Here is a 23,089-nt window from a genome sequence, read left to right as displayed (position 1 = left end):
GAACACTGAATTAAGAGTCCTTCACATAAATGCTATGAAGGGAAAGCTACTGAAGAGGTACTTCAAAGATTGCCTCTGCTTTCCCTGCCTGTACATCTAAAGTCTAGATGGCTTGAAAATGAACCCAGCTCCATAGAAAAGGTTTTTCCCTCATTCTTTTCAATGCAAATCCAGTTTGGAATCATTTTACCTTCAAGTCCATCGTTCAATTTCTGTGGTCACCAGAGATGTGGCATCAAGGTGAATTTGCAGATAATTTGGATAGTGGCCCATGCTGAAGGTGTATGGCTTCTAAATCTAATTAGAGGTGTAGTTTGTTACAGGCAAAAATTATTGATACACAAGGAAGGTCTTATTCCGAGACATCTGTAGGTTGGCAGCTGTGCCAGCCATGTCTGTTCTTCTAAGTAACGAAAGCCATCTAGCCAGGAATAGCAGTGTTTTGGTGACAAGTGGTGAGAATATAGGTTGAATTGCACTAGGAAAATATTTTCATTATTTTTATTATTCCTATTCTGCAAGCAGACTTGAGATGTGTGCCTGCGTATGTCTGTGTGCACAAGTGGATGCAGCATGGAGGGAGGGCTGTTATTTTTATTTTTTTTTAATCACACCTCCTTAGCATTTTGTACATATCAGCATTCTAGCAGAGTGATTTGCTAATTGCGCTGGAAGACCCACTTTAAATTCAGGAATACTGAAACTTTGAAACTGTAACATTTTGACTGGCGAGAATGACCAGTCTTCTTTTCTGTTTCGCAGGGAGCTAGTTGAAGGAAGCTGGCATTGTCGCAGAGTGAAAGCTCTGCAGAAGTGCCGCAGGTTTTTCATATGGAAATGTGAAATAATGGGGTGATTAAATAGAGCTGTATATTAAAGTACATCTGACATTAGAATTAGCATAATGTGCTCTAGCCCTAGGCTGAGTACTTTATTTGCCATCTGCGTCGGACCAAAATCCCCTGGGGAAGCGCTAAAATATTCTGAATAAACTCAGCCCGAGTTCTTATTGAGAGTAAAATACCATTTGTGGCACGTCGTATTGATTCGTCTTAATTGCGGTGCAGAAAAGAACATTCAGTTGCTGATGACTTTTGTACTCTGTGACAAGTCGGCTGGAGTTATTCTAACACTGCAGTTGGTTAACCTGAACAGACTGTCGTGCTCAGAGAAGGAGAAAACCTTATCTTCAGTAACATAAACTACAGTATCATCTCTCGGCTTTACTCCTGCCTATCTTGATGCAGCATCCTTTCTTTCCTTTTTTTTTTTTTTTTTTTTTTTTTTTTTTAATTCCTGAAAATAGCAGCCAACTAACCGAAGGGGAAATAGGGCTTCTTTGAATCAGTCCAGGAAAATACACATTCTTACCTAGTTACCCTCCCCAGCCTCCCTCCCCACGCTTCCACCCCCAAATCTTCTTTAAAAAAATCCAGAAACATCTGACCAGCTTTCATCTAAGAGAGTGAAAATCAGTGGAACTTGTCCTTGAGGATCCGTCTCCGGAACCATTAGTTCAAGAGATTTATTATGTATATTTTGTAAAAAGCTGTGGCTTCTCCTGTGCATAAGCCCACAGTCTTAGTCGGTTGTAATGGTTTGATTTTTGTCAACTCTCTGCTCAAATAGGTTGCTGAATACCTTTGAAAAAGTGCTTATAACATGCATAAAAGATAAATATTTCATCTGAAGGAAAATACTTTGATGCTCCATGCAATTCTGTAACATTCATAAGGTCCAGTTTTTACCCTATAATTGCCTATCATTATACACAATTTACATATTCAAACATTCTCCACAAACCTTAGTCTAGCATGTTTTTATTACAAATTCAGATCAAGGGAATAACCTTTAACTTCAGAGACAAATGAGACAAATTTACAAGTGCATGTCTGCTGTTTTCTTGTGTTTTATAAATCCCTGCAGACCCGAACACTTTTGCTATAACGCCACTCAGAACAATATACATATATTACTACTTGTTTGTAGTGCTTCAGTAATGAGTCCCCTTTGTATTAGATAACCTATATAATTCAGCATCTAGGCCCTCCATAACGTCAATTATCTCCTCATAGCTAAATGTACATTCCATTAAAACAAGATTTACAGCCTTTATATTACTTCTTAGGATTGAACGTGGAGATTTTGTGGATTTAAAGAAGCAGAGATGGGAGTTAGCATTTGTTAAAGAAGCAATGAATTAAAACAAAAATGCTATTTCATTTACTAACTATGAATAGGCACCTAATACCCTTAAGAAATAGTTGTAGTAAAACAGACTGAAGTATTCCTGGGGAGAAAAAAAAAAAAAAAAGGAAGAAAAAAAAAAAAAGAAAAGGGAAGGAAATTTGTTTTCACCCTTTGGCTTTTTCTATTTTTTTTTTTTTTTCCTTTTACTGTTTCCTGGTTTACTCTTTATTTTTCCATATATGACATGGACAATTTCCTTTATGCATCCTCCTTTAAGCTCCTATTCAGATTACTCAGAATTCCTGCTTGTAAGAGGAGAAAATGGCACCTTAGAAAAGTCTGTGGGAAAAAGAAATAAAAAAAAAATCCCAGCACTTGCCAGTTTTCAAACAAAACTACTTACAGGAAACCGATTTAAAGGGAAGCTGCTGGCATATTTCATATGTTGTAGAAAAGACTGACATTATTTCAAATGCATTTGAATACCTTATGCAAAGAAAAGGCCTAAAAGTGTCCTTGAGCAGTACAAGGGTTTTTCATGAATGCAGTAAATGGGATCCTACATATAAAACCACCAGCCAGGGGTATTCCTATGGTCTTTTCATCTGTACAGTGGGTACAGTTACCCCCCTGTATTATGTTCCCCATTTTCACTGATGGTTTTCACTATTTTATGCAGTAGTTTTGTAAAGTGTCCTTACAATCTGCCAGCTGATGGTTCAAAGAAACTAACTAAAAGACACAAAGCTGTTTGGATGCTAAAGGTGGAGTCAATTGAAACAGTTGTATCACAAAGGGCTAATTTAAAAGTTAACTCATTCACTATTGATCTTTTGATATTGATTTTCCTGTTTGCTCCTTACTTTTCACACTTCTCCCTTTCTCGGTTTTATAAATTGCCTTTGTATTTTAGAATTTAACACCAATTAGAAGAAGGTGTTCAGAGATGGCAAACATTTTTTATTTTCCATTTTATTTTTATTTATTTATTTATTTATTTATTTATTTATTATTTCCTAGTCCTTCTGGGTAAAAATTCCTATGCTGTGAGTCCAGTTTTTGCTATGCATCTTTTTTTTTTTTTTTTTTTTATTTACTAAGTAAAAGCACTCCTTACACTTATGTAAGCTGAACATTAACTTCCAGTAAGCCACAAGCTCTGTTAAGGAATGAGAAATTGGACATCCAGAAGGAAGGTGCCCAAAATGACTATTGACATTTTATACCTAAAAATATAATATTGCCATTTTGTAATGCACTAGAAATTAAAATGAGCTGTGCATTTGGCTCATTTATGTGAATCTGGCAGTACAGTTCTGAGGTATGATTAAGTCTCATAGAAAATGGGACTATTGAACACAAGCTGTATCTTCAGCCAAAGGTTGCCTGTGTCCATTAAGAAGCAGGAAGCATCTGTTTGTGTTATGCATGGCTGTATTCTGCCTGCAACTCCTTTTTTTGTAAGCATAAATGCTGGGGAGGGCATATAAAATACTTCTGGGGAAAGTTAAATGAAAAAAAATTATGACTTTTATTATTATTATATAAGCCTAGTTAAGATCCTTGTTTGTGTTAACCTAGTATAACTTATGTGGAAAAACTCAGAAGGCTGCAGTGGTGGTTCAGAGCTACTTTGAATTCATAGCAGGGTAATTCAAATCAGAGTTTGGCTAAGAGTATGATTTTAAGGTATCAGTCATTCAAGGATTCATGCTCTTTGTTCTTGGAATTGTGAGAGGATTGGCTGTAGATAAACAGCATGATGGTGTGACTTCTTGATGATATGATTGGCAATTAATCTTTTAGGTTTTCCATTCATGATAAAATAGGTTATTTTGCAAAGATATATTTATTATTAAAAGAATGATAAAGAGATGACTTTCTGTTCTTCCTAAATATGATCAGCATTGCCCTCACTACTGAAAAGCACAAGTGGCTTCAGAAAACAAGACAGACTCCCCAAAGTATTTAATACAGCAAAGGCAGAGCTTGACAGTTGGCCTTAGCATATAAATAATTAATTGTTTAAGCATATTACTAATATTAGTGTAATATTATTATATTTCAATAGGGGTGTCAACCAGTGCTATTGTAGATCTTTTTCAACAGGTGGAAAAAGCTCTCAAGTACATTCACATTGCTAATTAAAATCAGAGCCAGGAATAAGAGGGTCTTGTGGGGTTTGTAGGTGCTCTTGGCATGAATCTTCTTGCATAATCTCTGTAGAGAACGCGCGGTCCCAGTAGTCAAGGTAGGAACAGGATAGGGAAGGCTGTAAAGCACGCAGGCAGTGTGTGGGAGAAGAATACTGCAAGAAGTCGTGATTTTTGTTCCATTTGAAGATGGCACTGGAGGAGATAGGCTATTCAAAGGACAAGGCAAGAAAAGAGAACAGGGCCAAGTATGGGATGAGACAGGATTCTGTTAGTGAGAAGTAACACTTCTCAGTTACTTCGCCTCCTTCAGACACTGTTATTTTTCCATCCGCCTCTTAAAAACATTTAATCTTTGTTCCCCTGTCACATTCTTCCCTTTCACCGACCTCATCTTGAGATTCCCCATTTCCAGATGATGACAGGCTCTATGGCCCCTCATGCTTGGGCTCTTGCAACTAAAACCTTCATCTCCTCTCCTTGACTAAGATGCACTTCAGGTTGGCTGAGCTTTATGAGAGAGTGTGGCTGTTTATCTGAGTGAAGAATTGGAGGTGCTTAGGTTGTGAGACTGCAGGCGTCTTGCTAAGTTATAAAGCACCAACTTTTGTCGCCAGTTGATGCTTACTTTATGAATTTTGGTGATAGTCCCCGTCACCCTCAGCAGGAAGTGCTGCAAGTCTCTCTCGAGCCCTCTTTTTAGAGAAGGCAGTGTAGGGATGGATGCATTGTGTTAGCTTTGGGGATGGGTAGAGGAGTTGCACTTGTTTTACATCTTCAGCTCGTGTGGCTATCAAAACCAAATTAAAATGAAGACAAGTATAAAGGGAAATAGTTCCTTTGCATTTGGTGTTTAAAGCTAATGACTGGTGTTGGCCTGGCAGTGGTGATTCCCACTTGGTCTTGAACTTAACACCTCAGTCTCTTTAGTGAAGACTGTCAGTCCCTCTGTGAAATGGAGGTAGCAGCACTTCCAAACACCCTAAGGAATGCAGGGAGGGCAAAACTCCCCCAGAATATTGGGAGCATTCAGCTATAGTATCCAACAGCATTCAATCATAAAACTATGTAACTAAATGTTCTTGCTAACTTGGATAGTTTAAATGGTAATATGGCTTATAAAACCTCTTCAGCAGAAAGACAGTGAAGGTAATGGCTTTGTTTTGGACCTATATTACAGATATTTTTACATACCTGATGATGCATTCGTTATGAACCAAAATAGTTCACACTGCAGATCCATACTGCAGGCACCTGGAAAGTACTTGGTCCTTGTCTAGGTGACCTGTCAAACCACGTACAAGCATATATTTTCTTCAGTATGAAGCACTAAATCTTTCTAGTATTTAATACCCTTCTCTTTAATGTCAGCTGGTCTTATAAGGAGACTTGTTAAACTAGTGTTCTCAATTATGGCATTTTAATTTAATAATAATTCAATTAAAGGTGTGTTTTTTATGGAGCATCTACGCTACATTTATTGGTATTATTAGAGTAACCATCGTAATAACAAGGAGTAATTATTTAAGTGCTCATTAAAAATCAAGTGGGAGAAGAGAGTAATATTGGTGGAAAGACTGTAGGAACCTGATACATGTCTGTTCCTGAGTGCTACAATAAAAGGTGTCCTTTCTTTAAAGCTTCCAAGTTTCTACTTTTCCTGAACTTCTAAAGGTGCAGTAAAGCAGCATTAAAATTCCTTAATATTTTTATTGCTGCTTTTGTAACTTTGTAAAGGGAACCAGAAACTGCAGAAACTGCAAAGTATTGCTAGAGGTAAAGAATGCCAGTAGTTACATGGACCTGGCTTGGTATCCAGTGCAGCCCCTCCTGGCAGGGGCTAGGGGTGGGTGATTAAAAGTCGGAGGGAGTTCATTCTCTGTTACAGCTAATGCAATTATTCAGGCATGCTGAGGGGAAGCTTTGTAAGGCACTGGATGTCACTGTAGCCCAGCAGAAAATAATGAATTCTCAGCAGTTCTTATCTCACACTGATTATTGTTTGATGGTATCCAGAATAACTGAGGATATTTTGAGGGAAATTTATCTCCGGGGCAAAGACGCTCAGCATTCAGGGTGTACAGAAAGTCATGTACCAACTGGGCAGGGAGGATCTGCATATCACTGTGTGATACAAGCCAGACTGCAGAGGACAGATAAGTCAGGGAATTCAGGCTGCCATTGCAGTGGGATGAATGTCCACAGATTCAGGCAACTCTTGTTCTGGCCTGGGCAAACCTACCTGTGTGTTCTTAGTGCCCTCCACAAGGACAGAATTTGACAAGCAGAATCCAAATTTACCTTTGTTTTGTGCTGTTCATGAAACAGAAAAAAAAGCTCATTATGGCTTTGACATTTTGAATGGAATATAATCTGTCATGCAGTAATGGAGGGAACACATTTTAATATTTCTGGAAGAGACCATCTTATGTCACAATAAGCAGAAAAGGTGAGTGTTCAATAAATTTGTAGTTTATAATGACCTAATTTGGGAGAGAATACTAGGGGGGTTTTAATATACCAGATAAAAAAATAACAAAACAATAGCTGGCAGTTGAACTCAGAAATTTGAATCAGAAAGACGACAGCTTTTTTTTAACATTGAGTATAGTCAACCATTGCCACAGACTACCCAGTGGACAGGCACAGTAGATTCTCTCCCAGTTGATATTTCCAAATTGAGCTGGGTGAAGGGGTTGCTAAAAGACATGAACTGGCTCAACTGCAAATCACTGGGCTGGATGATACCTGTATGGCCCATGAGAAGAAGACTGAATTGTTTCCTGTGTTCTTCATGTCCATGTAGGTAGGAAACAATATTACCATCTTTAATTGCAGAAATAAAGGTTTAGATTAGGCAACTGGGCAACCTTCATATAGTAAAGAAGTGAGAGAATGCGATAGACTTAAAAAAGTTATAGACTCTCCATTTGAGTGGCCTTCGAAGTGGGGTAATTGAGCATCCATCATCTGTATGAACAGATGCAAAGATATGGACATCCCTTGGCTCAGGAATGGGACCAGAGTAACCTTTAAGGCTATTAAGGTCCTTTACTTCTTTAATTTCATAGTCTTTGCTAGCATTGGTCAAGATTTCTGAACCTGAATCTCAGTAGGATTCAGCCCTACAAACCTGTGAGATGCCTGAACTCCAGTGATAGTACTTCATATTTAGTGCAGTCTTAAAGCCACCACTGCCAACGTACCCAGGGTTTGTGGCCTGGATGTCTCATCATACCTTCTCACAACATAAAGATAAAAAATTATACTTGAGCCATTGGTTGCTAAAATCAAGCCTATTTACAGACTGGAGGGTTGAATCCATGTGCAATTCCTTGAACAGTTTTAATGAAGTCTTGGCTTGTGCTTAACTTTAAGCACATGAATAATTTCATCACTATCCAACAGAGCACTTCAGCCAGTGCTTAAGTTTCTCTGGTGTTGATTACTCCCATGCTCAAAGTCAAGCACATGCTAAAGCGATAAAGACTACACATGGCAAAGCCTATATGACTAGTTGTCATAAAGTGGGTATTTAGACAGACTTCAGTGCAGGTGGCTAGGGATTAAGATAGCCATATATCAAAAGTAGCCTTATAACAAAGAGTTTTATAGTGTAGGTGCACTGCATTATTAAATATAAGGATCATTCTCGAGCAATACGTGGCTGTTTCTGGGCATGTTTAAAATATTTAGTGAGTTTTTGAATATAAAAATGTTCGGAGTGGATCTTCAAAGACTTTTTGACATTGTTCTGTTCTTAAAAGTGAGCATCTATACTGCTCAGGGCAACTTCTAGGCAAGATAACCATGAAGTGATAATATGGAAATGAAAGTGTTTTTTTTTTTTTTTTTTTTTTTTTTTGTATTTAATATTTTTTTAAAGGAGGAGTCTGGGGAGAGTCTTTGAGGGTTGTGAAATTTTATATATATATGTGTATGTATACATACACACAGGCACACATACAAACACTCATAGAGCAGTCAGAGATTGGTAGCCAGGCAGCCTGCAGTTAATTTTGCCGTTGTACAGGGATCTCTTGAAGATGAGTGTTTAGGAGCATAAAAGCTAAATAAAACAAAAAAGGAAGAGAAGGCTGTTCTACGACTTCTAGCTTGTAAATCTTACATCACTAATAGCACTAATTTGCTCTGTTTGAAAGAAAACTAAAAAGGAGAGGTTTTACTTTCCTCACTTGGATTTCATGGAGGTGAAGTTTTGGAGAACAAAACAAAACAAACCATCTCAGTTCCTCATAACGTGTAGTAGCAAGAATCCAGCCAGCTGCCATTTTGAAGGTAATTTTTTTAATCAGCCATTTCAGTTTTAGATTGGCCTTGATCTTCAGCCTGCTCAGGAATTCTTCTCCTTACATATGTGCCAGTGCTGAAGTAAACGCATTGCTGTTGTTGCCATCTAATGCACAGCTGCTTTCTTCCTCCTGTCAGCTCTTGAGCTAAGCAAGGAGAATGCATGCACACGCACACTCACATACTTTATTTTTTTTAACGGGGAAAAAAACACACACACACACACGCACAAAAACAAAACAAAACAAAACAAAACACAAAAACAACAAAAAAGAAAGCATGCTGTGACTTTAAAAATGAAAGAATCAAACAGCTGTGGGTAATAAATCGATTAATTAGAGTGGATAAAATGAAGGTGAAGGGTGCAGAGCACTCTTTAATTTGAAGATATATGACCTTGTAAGATGCTGCACTTCATTTGCTATTATATCACACTTCAGAAAGGGCTTTATTAAAATCTATTCTAGGGTGAGCTGAGGTAAAACATATTGTTAAAAAAAGCTTTTGACAGAGTATGTTATATACTTTAGTCTGCTTCAGTGATTTCTGTCACTTTTTATACTACACATGTTGCTGGGCAAGAAAAGTTAAACGTCTAGACATTTTCATCATATTTCTGTAAGAAACAGAAATTTAAATATTTGAAGTAATAATGGGAGCATTTACTGTTGCTTTGGCTGCAGAGCTGACATAAAACTCCCTAACTGCCTGAGTGCTGAGTAGATTTCAAGGGATAATGTATCAGTTCCTTTCAGTGTTTGTATGTAGCTTTCATTAGTGTCAATAGCAGTTATGGGCACTTTTTTTTTCCAAGCAGAACACAGCTCCCAGGCTTTTTTTTTTTTCTTCAGTAGTGGTTGCTAGAGATTAATCAGAGCAACTGAGCGCATTCGGTGCGACACGGCATGAAGGGCCTGGGTGTGGGGGCTGTGTCAGTTGGACATGCCCGCGGCGTTGGGCAGAGTTTTCCTTGGCTGTACACACCTGGATTCTCTGAAATCAGGGTCTGAAACTGCTATCCGCAGCAACAGCCCTGCAAAATCAATAGGAGTGGGAGGAACTGCACCACATTTATCACATACCTTTGTATATAAGTCCCAATCTGATAGATGCTCATTCATTTACGCCTTTGTGGATGTTCATTGGTGACAAGATTAGATAGACTGACAGGCTGATAGGTAGGCAGATAATCCTCTAGTCTTCTTGTCTAGGGTTTTGTAGGTTTTGTTAGCAGCAGCCGTTCCTGCAACAGCTAGAAGAGGAGAATTCAGCCAGCAGCAATCCTTCCTCTCCTGGTGTGTCCCAGATTTTTTTATTTTTTTTGACTGCTATGAGTCATTTCTCTTCACAAAGGTAGTTTTGATGATACAGTTCTGCTCACCTTATAAACTTTTCCCTTTTCAAACTAAAAAAATGGCTTGCTCTGAATCACACTTCCCCATCTAGGCATGGGCTGTACAGCTAAGCTTCGGACCCACGCTCTGGTGGGGATGGGGAGGCTGGGGGGCTTGGGGTGCTATGCAGACACAGAGGGGAGACAGGTCCAGGTTTTGAACTTGCAAGACGTTCAGTGCATTTAGGTACAGTGGGGTCAAAATGCATGCTTTCATAAACAAACAAACTGTCCTGCAAGAAATTACTTGTAGATTTTCCAAAGTGGGGAGTTGTTTTTCAGGATACCTCTCCCTTGTTTTAAGAAAAAAAAAATAAATCCTGGATCATGATGTTCAGGTTGACAGCTATTTATAAATTTATCGCAGTCTTTCAGAGGCATAGAAAAAGAGTTGGGGGTGTGTGTGGGGGGAAAGTGCTTTTTGAAGATGGCACATAGTTTATACTGTGCCTGGGACTGGAATTTTCTAGCTAGCAAAATTATGACTGCAGCACAGACTTGTCCATACCTGTCCTTTATGTAAAGCTGAATCAAGGTTAAAGGAATGCTTTCCACCTTTATGCAGTTGTTCAAAGAGGCTAGAAAGGCAAACAGAACAATGTTTTTGGCTCCAGTGAGCGTTACTGTATTGGAGGGCAGGCTCAGGCTCAGAAATTCTTGGGACACAGTTGAAGCACGGCCCGACATTTGTTACTGTTAATTGCAACTGTGCTGTCGGCTTTGATTACCGGATGTTTCATTTGAATGACTTCTTGGTGTTTTGGCAAAAATAATGTCAAAGTGGCTTATGCAAGGGTACACTTTCCAAGCTCCTGTTGACTCAGATAGGACTTGTGCAGCTAAATACTTACATAGCATTTTAAAAATGGAAGTGCTGGCATGATTGAAACATGTATAAATTAAATTCAGCAAGATCTCAGGGGACTGGTGCATGAAGTATATAAAAATATAAAGTGAAACAGTGAAAATGATACCGAAGCTGCTTGCAGGTGCCCCATAAAACCTACTATACCGCATTTTCTTTGACTTTCACATGTAGCCATAAATCCCTTGAAACAAATTCCTTTTTGTGGAATAAACACGTGAAAAAATTTGGATCCTCATGTGTCATAAAAGGTTTTATTTGCAAGTTGGAGGATATAAATGTATATAGCACGAGTGCATATGTGTGATATTTGTCATACATGTTAAGTGAATAAGTGTGGTGAGTAAATGTGTTGTTCAACAATTTATATCAGTCAATACATTGCAATTAAGTCCTTCTTTCAGAAATGCCAAGGAGGAAATGTGTTAGCAAAATAAAGTGCATGCCAACTGTATTAAAATGTTCTCCACCGTATTATTTTTTGAGTGTTCTTTCTGTTTTTCTTTTATAGGTAAAGATGAGCCTTCAAGCTATATTTGCACAACATGCAAGCAGCCTTTTAATAGCGCTTGGTTCTTGCTTCAGCATGCCCAGAACACACATGGATTCCGCATCTACCTGGAAACAAGCCCTTCAAACAGTTCCCTTACTCCACGCATCACCATCCCTCCTCCTCTGGGACCAGAGACTGTTGCACAGTCCCCGCTGATGAATTTCCTTGGAGACAACAACCCTTTCAATCTTCTACGGATGACAGGACCCATCTTGCGTGAACACCCAGGCTTTGGTGAGGGTCGGCTCCCAAACACGCCTCCACTGTTCAGCCCACCACCTCGTCATCATCTGGATCCACATCGCCTTAGTGCCGAAGAAATGGGGTTAGTTGCCCAGCATCCCAGTGCCTTTGACAGAGTTATGCGTTTAAACCCCATGGCAATTGAGTCCCCAGCGATGGATTTCTCCAGAAGGCTTCGAGAGCTGGCAGGAAACAGTTCCACCCCTCCGCCAGTCTCGCCCAGTCGCACCAACCCTATGCATCGCCTGTTGAATCCTTTCCAGCCAAGTCCTAAATCACCTTTTTTGAGCACCCCGCCACTGCCCCCCATGCCCCCCAGCAGCACTACGCCTCCCCAGCCTCAGGCCAAGAGCAAGTCCTGTGAATTCTGTGGGAAAACATTCAAGTTCCAGAGTAACCTTATTGTCCACCGGCGCAGTCACACAGGAGAAAAGCCCTACAAATGTCAGCTCTGTGACCACGCTTGCTCCCAGGCCAGCAAGCTAAAGCGTCATATGAAAACGCATATGCATAAAGCTGGCTCCATGACAGGCAGGTCAGACGATGGACTGTCCACCACGAGTTCTCCTGAGCCAGGCACAAGTGAACTCACTGGAGAGGGACTGAAATCCGGTGAGACAGATTTCAGGAATGAGAGCGATCCTTCCCTGGGCCATGACAATGAAGAAGAGGAAGAGGAGGAGGAGGAGGAAGAGGAGCTGGAAAATGAGAGCAGGCCAGAGTCAAGCTTCAGTATGGACTCAGAACTGAGTCGTAACCGAGAAAATGGTTCCAAATCGCTGCCAGATGAGAAGTCCCTCGTCCTGGGAAAAGTCATAGAGAATGTAAGTCTTGGTGCCATCCAGCAATACAACGACATGCTAGCTGAGAAACAGAAGAGGAGTAGCTTCATGAAAAGGTCTTCTGACCAGCGAGACTTGTGTCCTCGAGACCTCTGTCCGAGAGACACAGGTGATGAAGACTCGGTGGTAGGAGAGCTGGACCGCACCGAGGAAGGGACGGTCAATGGAAGAAACTTTGGCCCAGGTGAGCCCTTCCCAAACTTGTTCCCTCGCAAGCCAACACCTATCACGAGCCCCAGTTTAAACAACTCATCTAAAAGAATAAAGGTTGAGAAAGATTTGGACTTGCCACCAGCAACAATAATACCTTCTGAAAACGTTTACTCCCAGTGGCTGGTAGGGTACGCAGCATCGAGGCACTTCATGAAGGATCCATTTCTAGGATTCACAGACTCCCGACAATCCCCCTTTGCCACCTCTTCTGAGCACTCGTCAGAGAACGGGAGCCTGCGTTTCTCCACCCCGCCGGGGGACATGCTGGATGGGGGGCTCTCAGGGCGCAGCGGCACGGCCAGCGGAGGCAGCACCCCCCACATCAGCGGTCCGGGCCCCGGGCGACCCAGCTCGAAGGAAGGGCGCAGGAGCGATACATGTGAGTACTGTGGCAAGGTCTTTAAGAACTGCAGCAATTTGACGGTGCACCGTCGGAGCCACACTGGAGAGCGGCCTTACAAATGCGAGCTCTGCAACTATGCATGTGCCCAGAGCAGTAAGCTGACACGTCACATGAAAACGCATGGCCAGATAGGGAAGGAGGTCTACCGCTGCGACATTTGCCAGATGCCCTTCAGTGTTTACAGCACCCTGGAGAAACACATGAAAAAGTGGCATGGAGAACATTTGCTGACAAATGACGTCAAAATTGAGCAGGCAGAAAGAAGCTAAGCCCCCTCCCAACCCCCGCCCACCCCGTCCCTTCCCCTCCTTCCCCCCCGCTAGGTTAAATTTCAGGGGTCTAGGTAACATTTTATTTGTACAGTTTAACTATTGCCAACTGAGAAAAGATGACCTAACTTGCCTCCGTAAACATAACTTAGCATAACTATGGTAGGTGCCAGACTTTGGCACTTAAATATAACCTGTGTCTACAAAGTTCTATTAAACCCGAGGGTTGATTAAGGCAGTAAAAATTGTGGAGCCTTTTAACTGTGCAATAATTTCTGTATTTATTGGGTTTTTGTAATTTTTTGGCATGTGCAGGTACTTTTTTTTATTCTTTCTGTTTAAATTTCTTTTAAAATTTTGTTGGGTATCCCTTTTTAATTTTACCCAGTCGTAGCCTGAGATTACTTGCATTGTAGGGGTGAAACATATCTTTTTAAATTATAATTTTTGGGCCGCTGCTTTGTTGAAATTTAAGCTAAGCATGTGTAATTTCTTGTGAAGAAGCCAGCATTTTAACAGAGATCTTTCTTTCTTTCCAAACCCTCCCCCCACCTCCCTTTTTTTTCCTTTCCTCTTTTAAATAACCTTGAAGATTAGTGAAAACAAAATTGTACAGCGGATAACAATCTTTAAAATTAGCACTTTCTTTTGGAATTGGGTGGATTATGTAGCACTGACAATGTTACTAACGATAGAGGCCTTTTATAGATGGATTTCATCATTACAGTCATGCCAGCTAAAAAGACATAGGTGCAGACTGCAGCTACATTCAAGAAAGAGTAACATTCTTAATTGTGCATTATTACAAGATAGTTTCTTTTTGTTGTTAAAGCTATGGCAACAGAACGGTGCCATTTTGTCACTTTTGGGGGTCTTTTTCCTTCCTTCTTCCCTGCCTGCCACTTTTCCCAGAGACAGTAAAAGTACATCTCAAGTATTGTAATCTTTTCAAACCTTATAGGAGCCAAATGCCACCTTTTTTTTTCATTTTAAACTGCACAAACACATTTCTGAGTCCAGGACGTCTGTATGTGCCTCTCCTTTAGTCCAGATTTGCTGTAGTTAAAATAATTACTAGAGGATGGGCCAGTGGCAATTTCTCAATGAAAAATCTCAACTCATAGTCATTTGCTTTGTGAATGGACATACCAGAACTATCTTCTATGATGTACAATGGCACTACAAGGAAAGGAAAAAATAAATTCTAGTTGATCTACCTGTCTTGGCAAGATTCTGCTTCTACTGAAGTCATTAAGAGTTTTCCCATTGACTTAATTAGGAACAGAAGTTAGTTGTATTATGAGAAAAGCATTATGACAGAAAAAAAAAAAAAGTAAAGAAAAATGCACCTGCTCTACTTTCAAATTTTAAAAATTTTCAAAGCCCATTATGACTAATATTAACAAACAGTGGACAATTATGGCTAGAGATTTTAATTATGTTGACCCGCACTTTAAAGCTTTTGTTTGTGGTTAAGAGAAAAATGGCTTCTCAACAAGAAATTACATCATATTCTTCTACTTGGCCCAAAGGTGGGTTAAACTGTAAGGGAACAGCTGAGATTAAGTGTCAGTGTTGCTAAGCATGGCATTCACAATACTGGCACTATAAAGAAAAATAAATAAAAATAATTTATTGGACAGTTTTTCTACTGCCATTCAATTTGACGTGAGTGCCTTGAAAACTGATCTTCCTATTTGAGTCTCTTGAGACAAATGCAAAATGTTTTTGTGAAATGAAAAGACTTTTAAAAAAAAAGTAAAACAAGAAAAGTACATTCTTTAGAAAAAAAGAGCCACATTTACTTAAAAAAAAAATTACTGGTTGAAGATAGTGGACATGAAAATGCCATAAGACCCAATCAAATGAAGATGTATACCCAGCACAACTTCGGACATCCATTAGCTGAATTATTCTCAGCCTTTTTTTTTTTTTCAGGACAACGCTGCTTAGGAAATGGAATGGAAATGATTTACTGCTGAATTAAAACTCAAATGACACAAATTACAAGTTGTTATCATTGAATGAGAAAAAACAATTCAGGAACAACGGCTAATTTTTTTTAAAAGTTAAATTTAGTGCACTCTGTCTTAAAATACGTTTACAGTATTGAATACATACAAGGGTAAAAAAGAAATTGTGTGTATGTGTGTTTGAGCAATCTTTTTTTTTTTTCAAAGTTTGCTTAATAGGTTATTAAAAAATGCCATAATGGCCATGTGTATATTGTTTTCTTTTGGTGACGGGGTTTTAGTATATATTATATATATTAAAATTTCTTGATTACTGTAAAAGTGGACCAGTATTTGTAATAATGGAGAATGCCTGGGCATTTTACAAAACCAGAAAGAAAAAAAAAAAAAAACTTTTCTTTTTTCCTTGAAAATGTTGCAGTAAAATTTAAATGGTGGGTCTATAAATTTGTTCTTGTCACTGTAACTGTAAAGTCTTGAGTTTTAGTAAATTTTTTTCTGCCTTGGGTGTTGAATTTTTATTTCAAAAATGTATAGAATCTTGTATTTGGGGATTAAAAGGTGATTGCTACACCATGTAGAAAAAGTATGTAGAAAAAAGTGCTTAATATTGTTATTGCTTTGCAGAAAAAAAAAAAAAAATCACGTTTCTGACCTGTACCTATTTTTGTCTTTTTTTCTCCCCCATTTCCCCTTTCCTTCCCCTTCTGGAATGGATATTGATATTGGTTGATTCATATGATGTAGGCACTTGCTGTATTTTTACTGAAGCTTGTAATTTTTTAACTGTACGCTTGTCCTTTTAAAGGGATTTAATGTACCTTTTTGTTAGTGAATTTGGAAATAAAAATAAAAACAAACAAACAGGCTGCCATAATATATTTTTTTAATTTGGCAGGATAAAATATTGCAAAAATAATAAAAAAAAAAATTTGTATGTCAAGTCCTTATTGTACAGGAAAAAAAGGGGGTTGTTAGACGACCTTTGAGTAAAAGAAACAAAACAAAATAATTAAGTGCTTTTTTATTTTTGTTGTTGTTGTTGTTCAGAAATAATTTTAGTTGTATATATAATTTTTATTTTTTTTTTGTCAGAAATGGCCTACAAAAAAGTGCTGTTCCCACAGGGCTCTAAATCACTTCAAAGTTGCCTGGACCCCTTGCATCAAGGTTTTACCAGGTATGGTTGAACCAGGCTGGATGGTTATTGCCTATTCGTGAGAAATGAAATCCAGTTTCCATAAAGGTGTCTGAGGCGACATCCCACAGCTTCCCCGCAGGTTCAAGAGAGAGAGAGGAGATTCCCCCTTCCCCAAAAAAGAAGATGTACAACACATCTTCCCTCTCCTGGCCACCCCACTCACTTCCTGCCACTGCCCTCTGGAAGAAAGGCATTTTATAGCAAAAAATGAGAGCTGGCGCGTCCACTTTGACACAGGTAAAATGATCCGCTGTCGGTACAGTTGTGACCAGGTTGAAGTAAAATTGGTTCAGGCACAGCCCTCCCCTTCCCTGTCAGAACAGGACCTACTCCATGTACAGGTCTTGCCAGTCCATGTTATTAGCTGCTTTGCTGCTGTTCACTCCGAATTGTACATTCCATGAATTTCTGAATGTTTGAGGGACTGGGATGAAATTCTGTGCCTTTTGATGTCTCTCTTCTTTGCTGTTCTTTCTCTCTCTCTTATGCTCTCTCCCTTTCGGGTCGAGGGGAAGACAGGTGGCAGAAGAGGCACTGATGCTCTAGTGAAGGGGAGAAGGGGAAAGTGCTCACCGCCCTTGCAGGAAATGACGGTAAAACTAAAACAAACAAAAAGAATTTCCATGCCAAATTCTTCTGCAGCTTTCATCAGTGCAGAATGGCTGGAGCAATTGGAGAGGCATGGGTGTGACAGCAGGGAGAATTTGGTCCAGCTACCTAACAGATATGTCTTCCTGGCTTGAGCAACATACCCTTAAGACTTCTGGACAAATTTTGGATCCCAATTAAACTGATAACAATCAGGAATTATTCATCACTTATAGTGCTGGCTTACTCCAGTGCAGCTGAGGCAGGAATATGATCCCTTAAAGACATACTTTCATTTTTAGGTGAAAATTCAGAACTCTGACATCTGTATAGAACCAGAGTCATATCACGGAATTCAGCAGAATGCCCTGGACATACATCAGTGTAATGAAGATCAGAAGTTAACAGTCCACTTATCAATGTTTTCAGTCCATGATTCTTCACTTTAAAAATTAATTCACCTTTCATTTTAGTGTAAGCTGCTTAGGAGCTCTGGTCTCCCCCCCCCCCATTTTTTTTTTTTCTCATTAATCCAGAATAGCTAACACCAGCAGTTGTCTAGTCTTGTGACTTAGATTACTGAAACTAACAACAAGTCACCCCAAAAGCACAAAGGTTGTGTTTCTGCAGACTGTAGTGATATAGTGATAATGAAATGGCCCTCCTTTTCTTCTTGCTTAGGAGAACTGTAGTTTACTAGGCCATAAGCACAATATAGAATAGATGTAAAATAGCTAGAATGCCGCCATAGTTCTTTTCACAATTATTTCACAACTATTTTTTTTAATTACTATTATTATTTTAAGGTTGAATTTATTACTTGCATTGTGTCTAATCCTGCTGCCTTTGAAGTTTGGATCAAAACTCCAGATGACTTCCTTGGCAAGAGGACAGGCCCGAGAACCTGGTTTGAGGAAGAAAAATACTTATTTTTAAGGAAAGGGTCAAAAAATCAGCATTTCATCCCAGTCCTATGTAAAAGACAGTCCAAGGTTTTGTTTATCACAGGCAAACTCATTTTTATGGTGCTCTTTGTATTTTAGAACTGCAAAGCAAAGTAACGTTGATTTAAGTTGTTTGCATTTGTACCGGCAAGGCAAAATATTTTTATTACCTTTTTCTATTACTTATTGTATGAGCTTTTGTTGTTTACTTGGAGGTTTTGTCTTTTACTACAAGTTTGGAACTATTTATTATTGCTTGGTATTTGTGCTCTGTTTAAAAAACGAGAGCACTTTTTTTTTTTTTAATGGATAAAATGTTGAGATGGCTGGAGGTCATTTCAATATGGCTTAGTGAAATATTTATTGTTCCTTTTATTCTCTGTACAAGATTTTTGGCCTCTTTTTTTTTTTTTTCCCTTATTGTCACAATGTTGAGTTCAGCATGTGTCTACCATTTCATTTGTACGCTCGTTCAAAACAACGTTTGTTCCAGTTTCAAGTTATAAAAATAAATTGGACATTTGACTTGATCTCCAAATCTTGTCTTTCCTGTTTTTTATTTTGTTTTTGTTTTTGTTTTTGTTTCTGTTTTTGTTTTTTGGAAAATGAGGGGTGGGAAGGGAAAAAAAGCAGCAGAATGAAGCGAGGAGTTGGAACTTCAGCATGGGTGAAAGACCCTGTGCAGTGTTTTCTGTCAGTTCTTGTGGGGTCCATCAGTAGAGAAGTCTTGTTTGGGGAGGACATGTAAATCTGAAGTTAAAAATACACCTAAATGCTGCTTATGTTTCTTGGACCTAAAGACCTCCCCCCTCTGCACACCCCTCAGCCATGTAGGCATCTTGAGAGAAAATTGTAGAATAATCATTTAAACAGTCAAATTTCTTACGCTAGCTGTCATATGCACCTAAGTTGGTTAATATGTTTTGCTTCTTTGGTGCCAATGTAAATGGGGACAACAATCACTGATATAACCAGGAGCTGAATTTGGGCCACAGAGTGTGTGCCATTATGTGAGAAGCACTGCAATACAACTTCAGTTTCACATCTGCTCCTCCTCCTCAGCTAGGGACAAAGGCATGCACATTTACAGACAGAATTTTGCATGATTTGCAGTTTGAGGATAAGAGCTGACAGCTACAGGCAGTTCACTGTCCTGATACTCTTTATCAAGCCAACCTGTTAGCAGCAAATGCATGGAAATCTTAAATGAGAGAATTGTATTCAAACCATTATTGGAAAGCTCAGGAAAGATGTGGAGTGCCGGAGACCAGATTCTGATTTCCTGGAGGCCTTGGTCCAACAAACCATGTAACAGGCTTGTGATTCAAAGCAGGTGGGTAATTGAAATTCATTTCAAAGGAACTGCTCCTGGACTTTAAAGTATTTGGCTCAACTCAGAAGTCAGGAGGGGAAGCTAGGTGGTTTGTGCTACAGAAGAGCTCCTACAGATGGTCCCTTCCTGATCTTGGGCTCCCTGAATCTACAATCTAAATTTAGGTATGTGTGTAAGTGCTTTGCTGGATCAAGGCTTCAGAATGATATAAAAGTTACAGTCCTTGAAAATTTGTACTCATGAAAAAACAGTGAAAATGAAATCAGAACCCAACTCCGGCAGTTACACTGGGCTATAGTTCACAGTGTAGTTTCCCAAATACCATGTTTGTTTTGAATGCACAGTTTGCATTTGAAAGGGGTGTTTCTGCCATCCCGTAAACATGACTTAAGGGAGCTTTAGTTAGGCTGTGTCATTTCATTATCTCTTAAGGTGTTGCAGGACTTGCAGATGTAGCCGTGGTGTTTTAAGATGCAGTGGCTCCTGCTGTACATTCTGGCCATGGACGGGTGGGTTTTTGGGAGCAAGAGAACTTTTTTTCCATCCACTGCCTCTGCTAGGGTAGGTTGTATCTGCCCGGAAAGGAGAAGCATGGGCGGCTTGGCAGTGGTAATGTCTTAAATCATCACTGTTGGATCTGCTAAAGCTTGTCTGTCAGAGTCCTTATTACTCATACATATTGAGCATGAGGGAAAAAGCAGGATTAGGCCCCTTTGACAGAGGAAATGTGAGAAATGACATAAACAAGGCTGCAAACAAATGAGTCTTTTTGCAGCATCCTCGGGTTAGATGTTCCTGTTTCACACATGTTTGTGTAACCCAAGAAGAACTCTATTATATTCAGATGTTTAGAAAACAATGTTTAGAAAAATCTTTGTGAAATCCAAATCAAATCAATAGAGTTCAAACTTTGATATGAAATGAGAGGTACTTTAAGTCAACATTATGATCATTATAATGAAGAAATTTGTTATGAAGGTGATTTGATTTCTCAAGGGCCTTATTCCTTACACAAGTTCTGCACCATATTACTTCTTTGGATTCAATAGATTTACTCCCGATTTACATAAGTATGCCTTGAACTGAATCTGGATGAGTTGATTTATATAAAAGACCTTTACATAAATGGTAAGAACATATAAGAGAATAGTAGTGGCCATTAAATTCTAACTCTATAATCAAGAAGCTGCCACCTCAAAGCGAAGTCAAAGAGTAACATTTATCCTATCAAAGGACAGAAACACACCATGTGATCCATCTGTCCAATTAGAACAGCTTGAAAACTGATTACTCGGAATGAAAGGCTTTTGAACAGACCAATAATTATACATCAAAATCATTCAGGAAATAATTCTGATTAATGGATATATTTGAGAAAATTGTGATCTATTTGCAGACAACTTGTAAGCAAAAAAGAGGCAACATTTCCCTAATAGTTGATTTGCTCTGAATTTTTCTCCTAGCTCAGCTAAACGCTGACCTTCAGTTACTCAATGACAACATGTATTTCACTGTCTGACAGACAACAGACTGCTCTCCCCAGTTAGGGATCACACATGTTGGAGGTGGAAAAGACCTGTTCACTCCCTTTACCTATCCAATACTGATGCAAAATAAGTCTTTTCAGGACATTTCCTAAGCACAGTCTTATGCAGAACAGAATCAGATATAATTTTGTATCTACCCATTGAAAAAAACACTGGAATGTAAAAAAAGATTCTTCATCCAGTTTTGTCACTGTCCATTGCCCCATGGGTTTAATCATGGAATTTAACAATATGGTATTACATTTATTGAAAGCTGACGCATGCCTCAGGGCTTGGTTGGACTGTAGTTTGAGGGTGAAGCTAGTTCCAAAAAATATGGTTCTAATTCTTATACTTCCCATACTAATCAGAAGCCCATTGCATTATACAGACAATGTATTGTTTTACAGATTGCTTTTTTTTTTTTTTTTTTTTCTTTCCCTGCACAGAAGTTAGACATTGGTTTGCTTTTATTTGTACTTTATTTATTTATTTATTTATTTATTTATTTCTTAATCTGTCAGGACACCTGTGAAATACCTCTTCTGCAAGTGAAGATCACATGCATATTTTCATATAGAGTTGGCAAGTGCCAATGCTGATTATGGTGGAAGTTGTAGGTGTCATCAAAGTACATCAAACCTAATGAAAATGTGAAGGAAAACAATCATGTTTTAAGGATTTCTATATTCATCCACAAGCCAGAAAGGAATTACAATGATAAAGAAAACTACATGTTGCTCTTAAAAAGGCTTGTAAGCATAAAGAATGTATGTCCTTAAGAATGCCCATAAAGAATGTATGACTAACAAGTTACGTGTGTACATGTAGAAACTATGTGTATAACTCTGAGTACATACTTCAGATTCAAATTTCAAGTGAATCTGTAGAAAGCTACAGTACAATATTGATTTCATTTGAATTGCTCCTAATTAGCTGAGAGAAGTATAACTAAGGTAATTTATACCCACAGCACTATATCCTCAAGACTGCTTGTTTATTTATCAAAGTTGATTTAAAATGGATATTGCATTGATAAATGAGGATCCCATGCATCCTCTTCAAAATCACAATTGGAGTAGCCATTGCATATTTGACAAATACTCATATAACATTCTAGTAGATTGTATTAAAACTGCTAAGATGCTTTTTTTTTTTTTTTTTTTTTTTTTTTTTTTTTTTTTTTTTGACTAGAAACCAATAGAGCAGAAAGCAAAGTTCAGTCACTAGCCACACTAATCTGAAGTTTCCACAATACCAAACTACCACTACAAGGTGTATTTATAATACTTTTCCTCACTACACTTATTGATTCATATGAAAAGATGGATACAAATACCTGTGTTCTGGAGGCATGTGGGGCTTCATTTGTCATGAGGCATGGATCTTCCTACTGCTGTGAGATGTGGAGAGACGAGAAACTAAGATAAATAACAAAAGTTAGGTTGACATGGAAAAACTTAGAACAAACTCTCCTTGATGTGGGAGTAGGAAGAATTTTTGGAGTAAAGAAGGCCAAAAGAGGAATGTCTTTCTATGATATATTCCCTATGTGAGCCACCACCAAAAACAGAGAAAATTGTTATTGATAGCAATAGTAGCTTCAATTCAGGATGTGGCTGCAGCAATCTAATTAGACACCAGGCACTTAATACTTTGAATTCTTAGCAATGATGTAACATAATGCAGCTTCACTGAGAAAAGCACCATTCCTGCAAAATGCCCCCAGTGACTGACAGAACGAAATTCATACAATTACAGAATTAGAAGAGGAGAGGGAAGGAGATATAAACAAGGGAGAAAATAATGTTTCATGTGGTAATAATGTTCAGATGAAAGGAATGTGTTGGAAGATCATTGGTGAATCAAACCTGGTAGACATTTCAAAATACCTAAATGAAATGAGAATTTAAATCTCCTTTTAGAGGTAACTTGGGTTCTAAGGACCACTGATTTTTAACAAGCTTTGCATTTCCAAATGGTTTTTGAAAATAAGACTGATGGACCAAATTTATTTTAGAAAAAATGTCCTATCATAGACATTGTTATGCTTATATTCCAATGGCTTAAATTATTATTTTCAATGTCT

General features: G+C 38.6%; 1 protein-coding gene across 5 annotated transcripts in view; it reads left to right on the top strand.

The window, feature by feature from the left end:
• BCL11B (BCL11 transcription factor B) overlaps window positions 1-18,671 on the top strand; it is a 95,972-nt gene extending 77,301 nt beyond the window's left edge. For all 5 annotated transcript variants that reach the window (XM_084519645.1, XM_084519642.1, XM_084519644.1 and 2 more), the window contains one exon: window positions 11,424-18,671. In XM_084519645.1, coding sequence (XP_084375771.1) covers window positions 11,424-13,435 — 2,012 coding nt within the window. In that variant the 3' untranslated portion in view covers window positions 13,436-18,671. The remainder of the gene's footprint in view (window positions 1-11,423) is intronic.
• Window positions 18,672-23,089: the final 4,418 nt, after the last annotated feature.

This window comes from Aythya ferina (assembly GCF_964211825.1).
Source record: "Aythya ferina genome assembly, chromosome: 5".
Lineage (NCBI taxonomy): Eukaryota > Metazoa > Chordata > Aves > Anseriformes > Anatidae > Aythya > Aythya ferina.
Note: the sequence above shows the minus strand (reverse complement) of the source record. Positions and strands in the feature narration are given on the sequence as shown.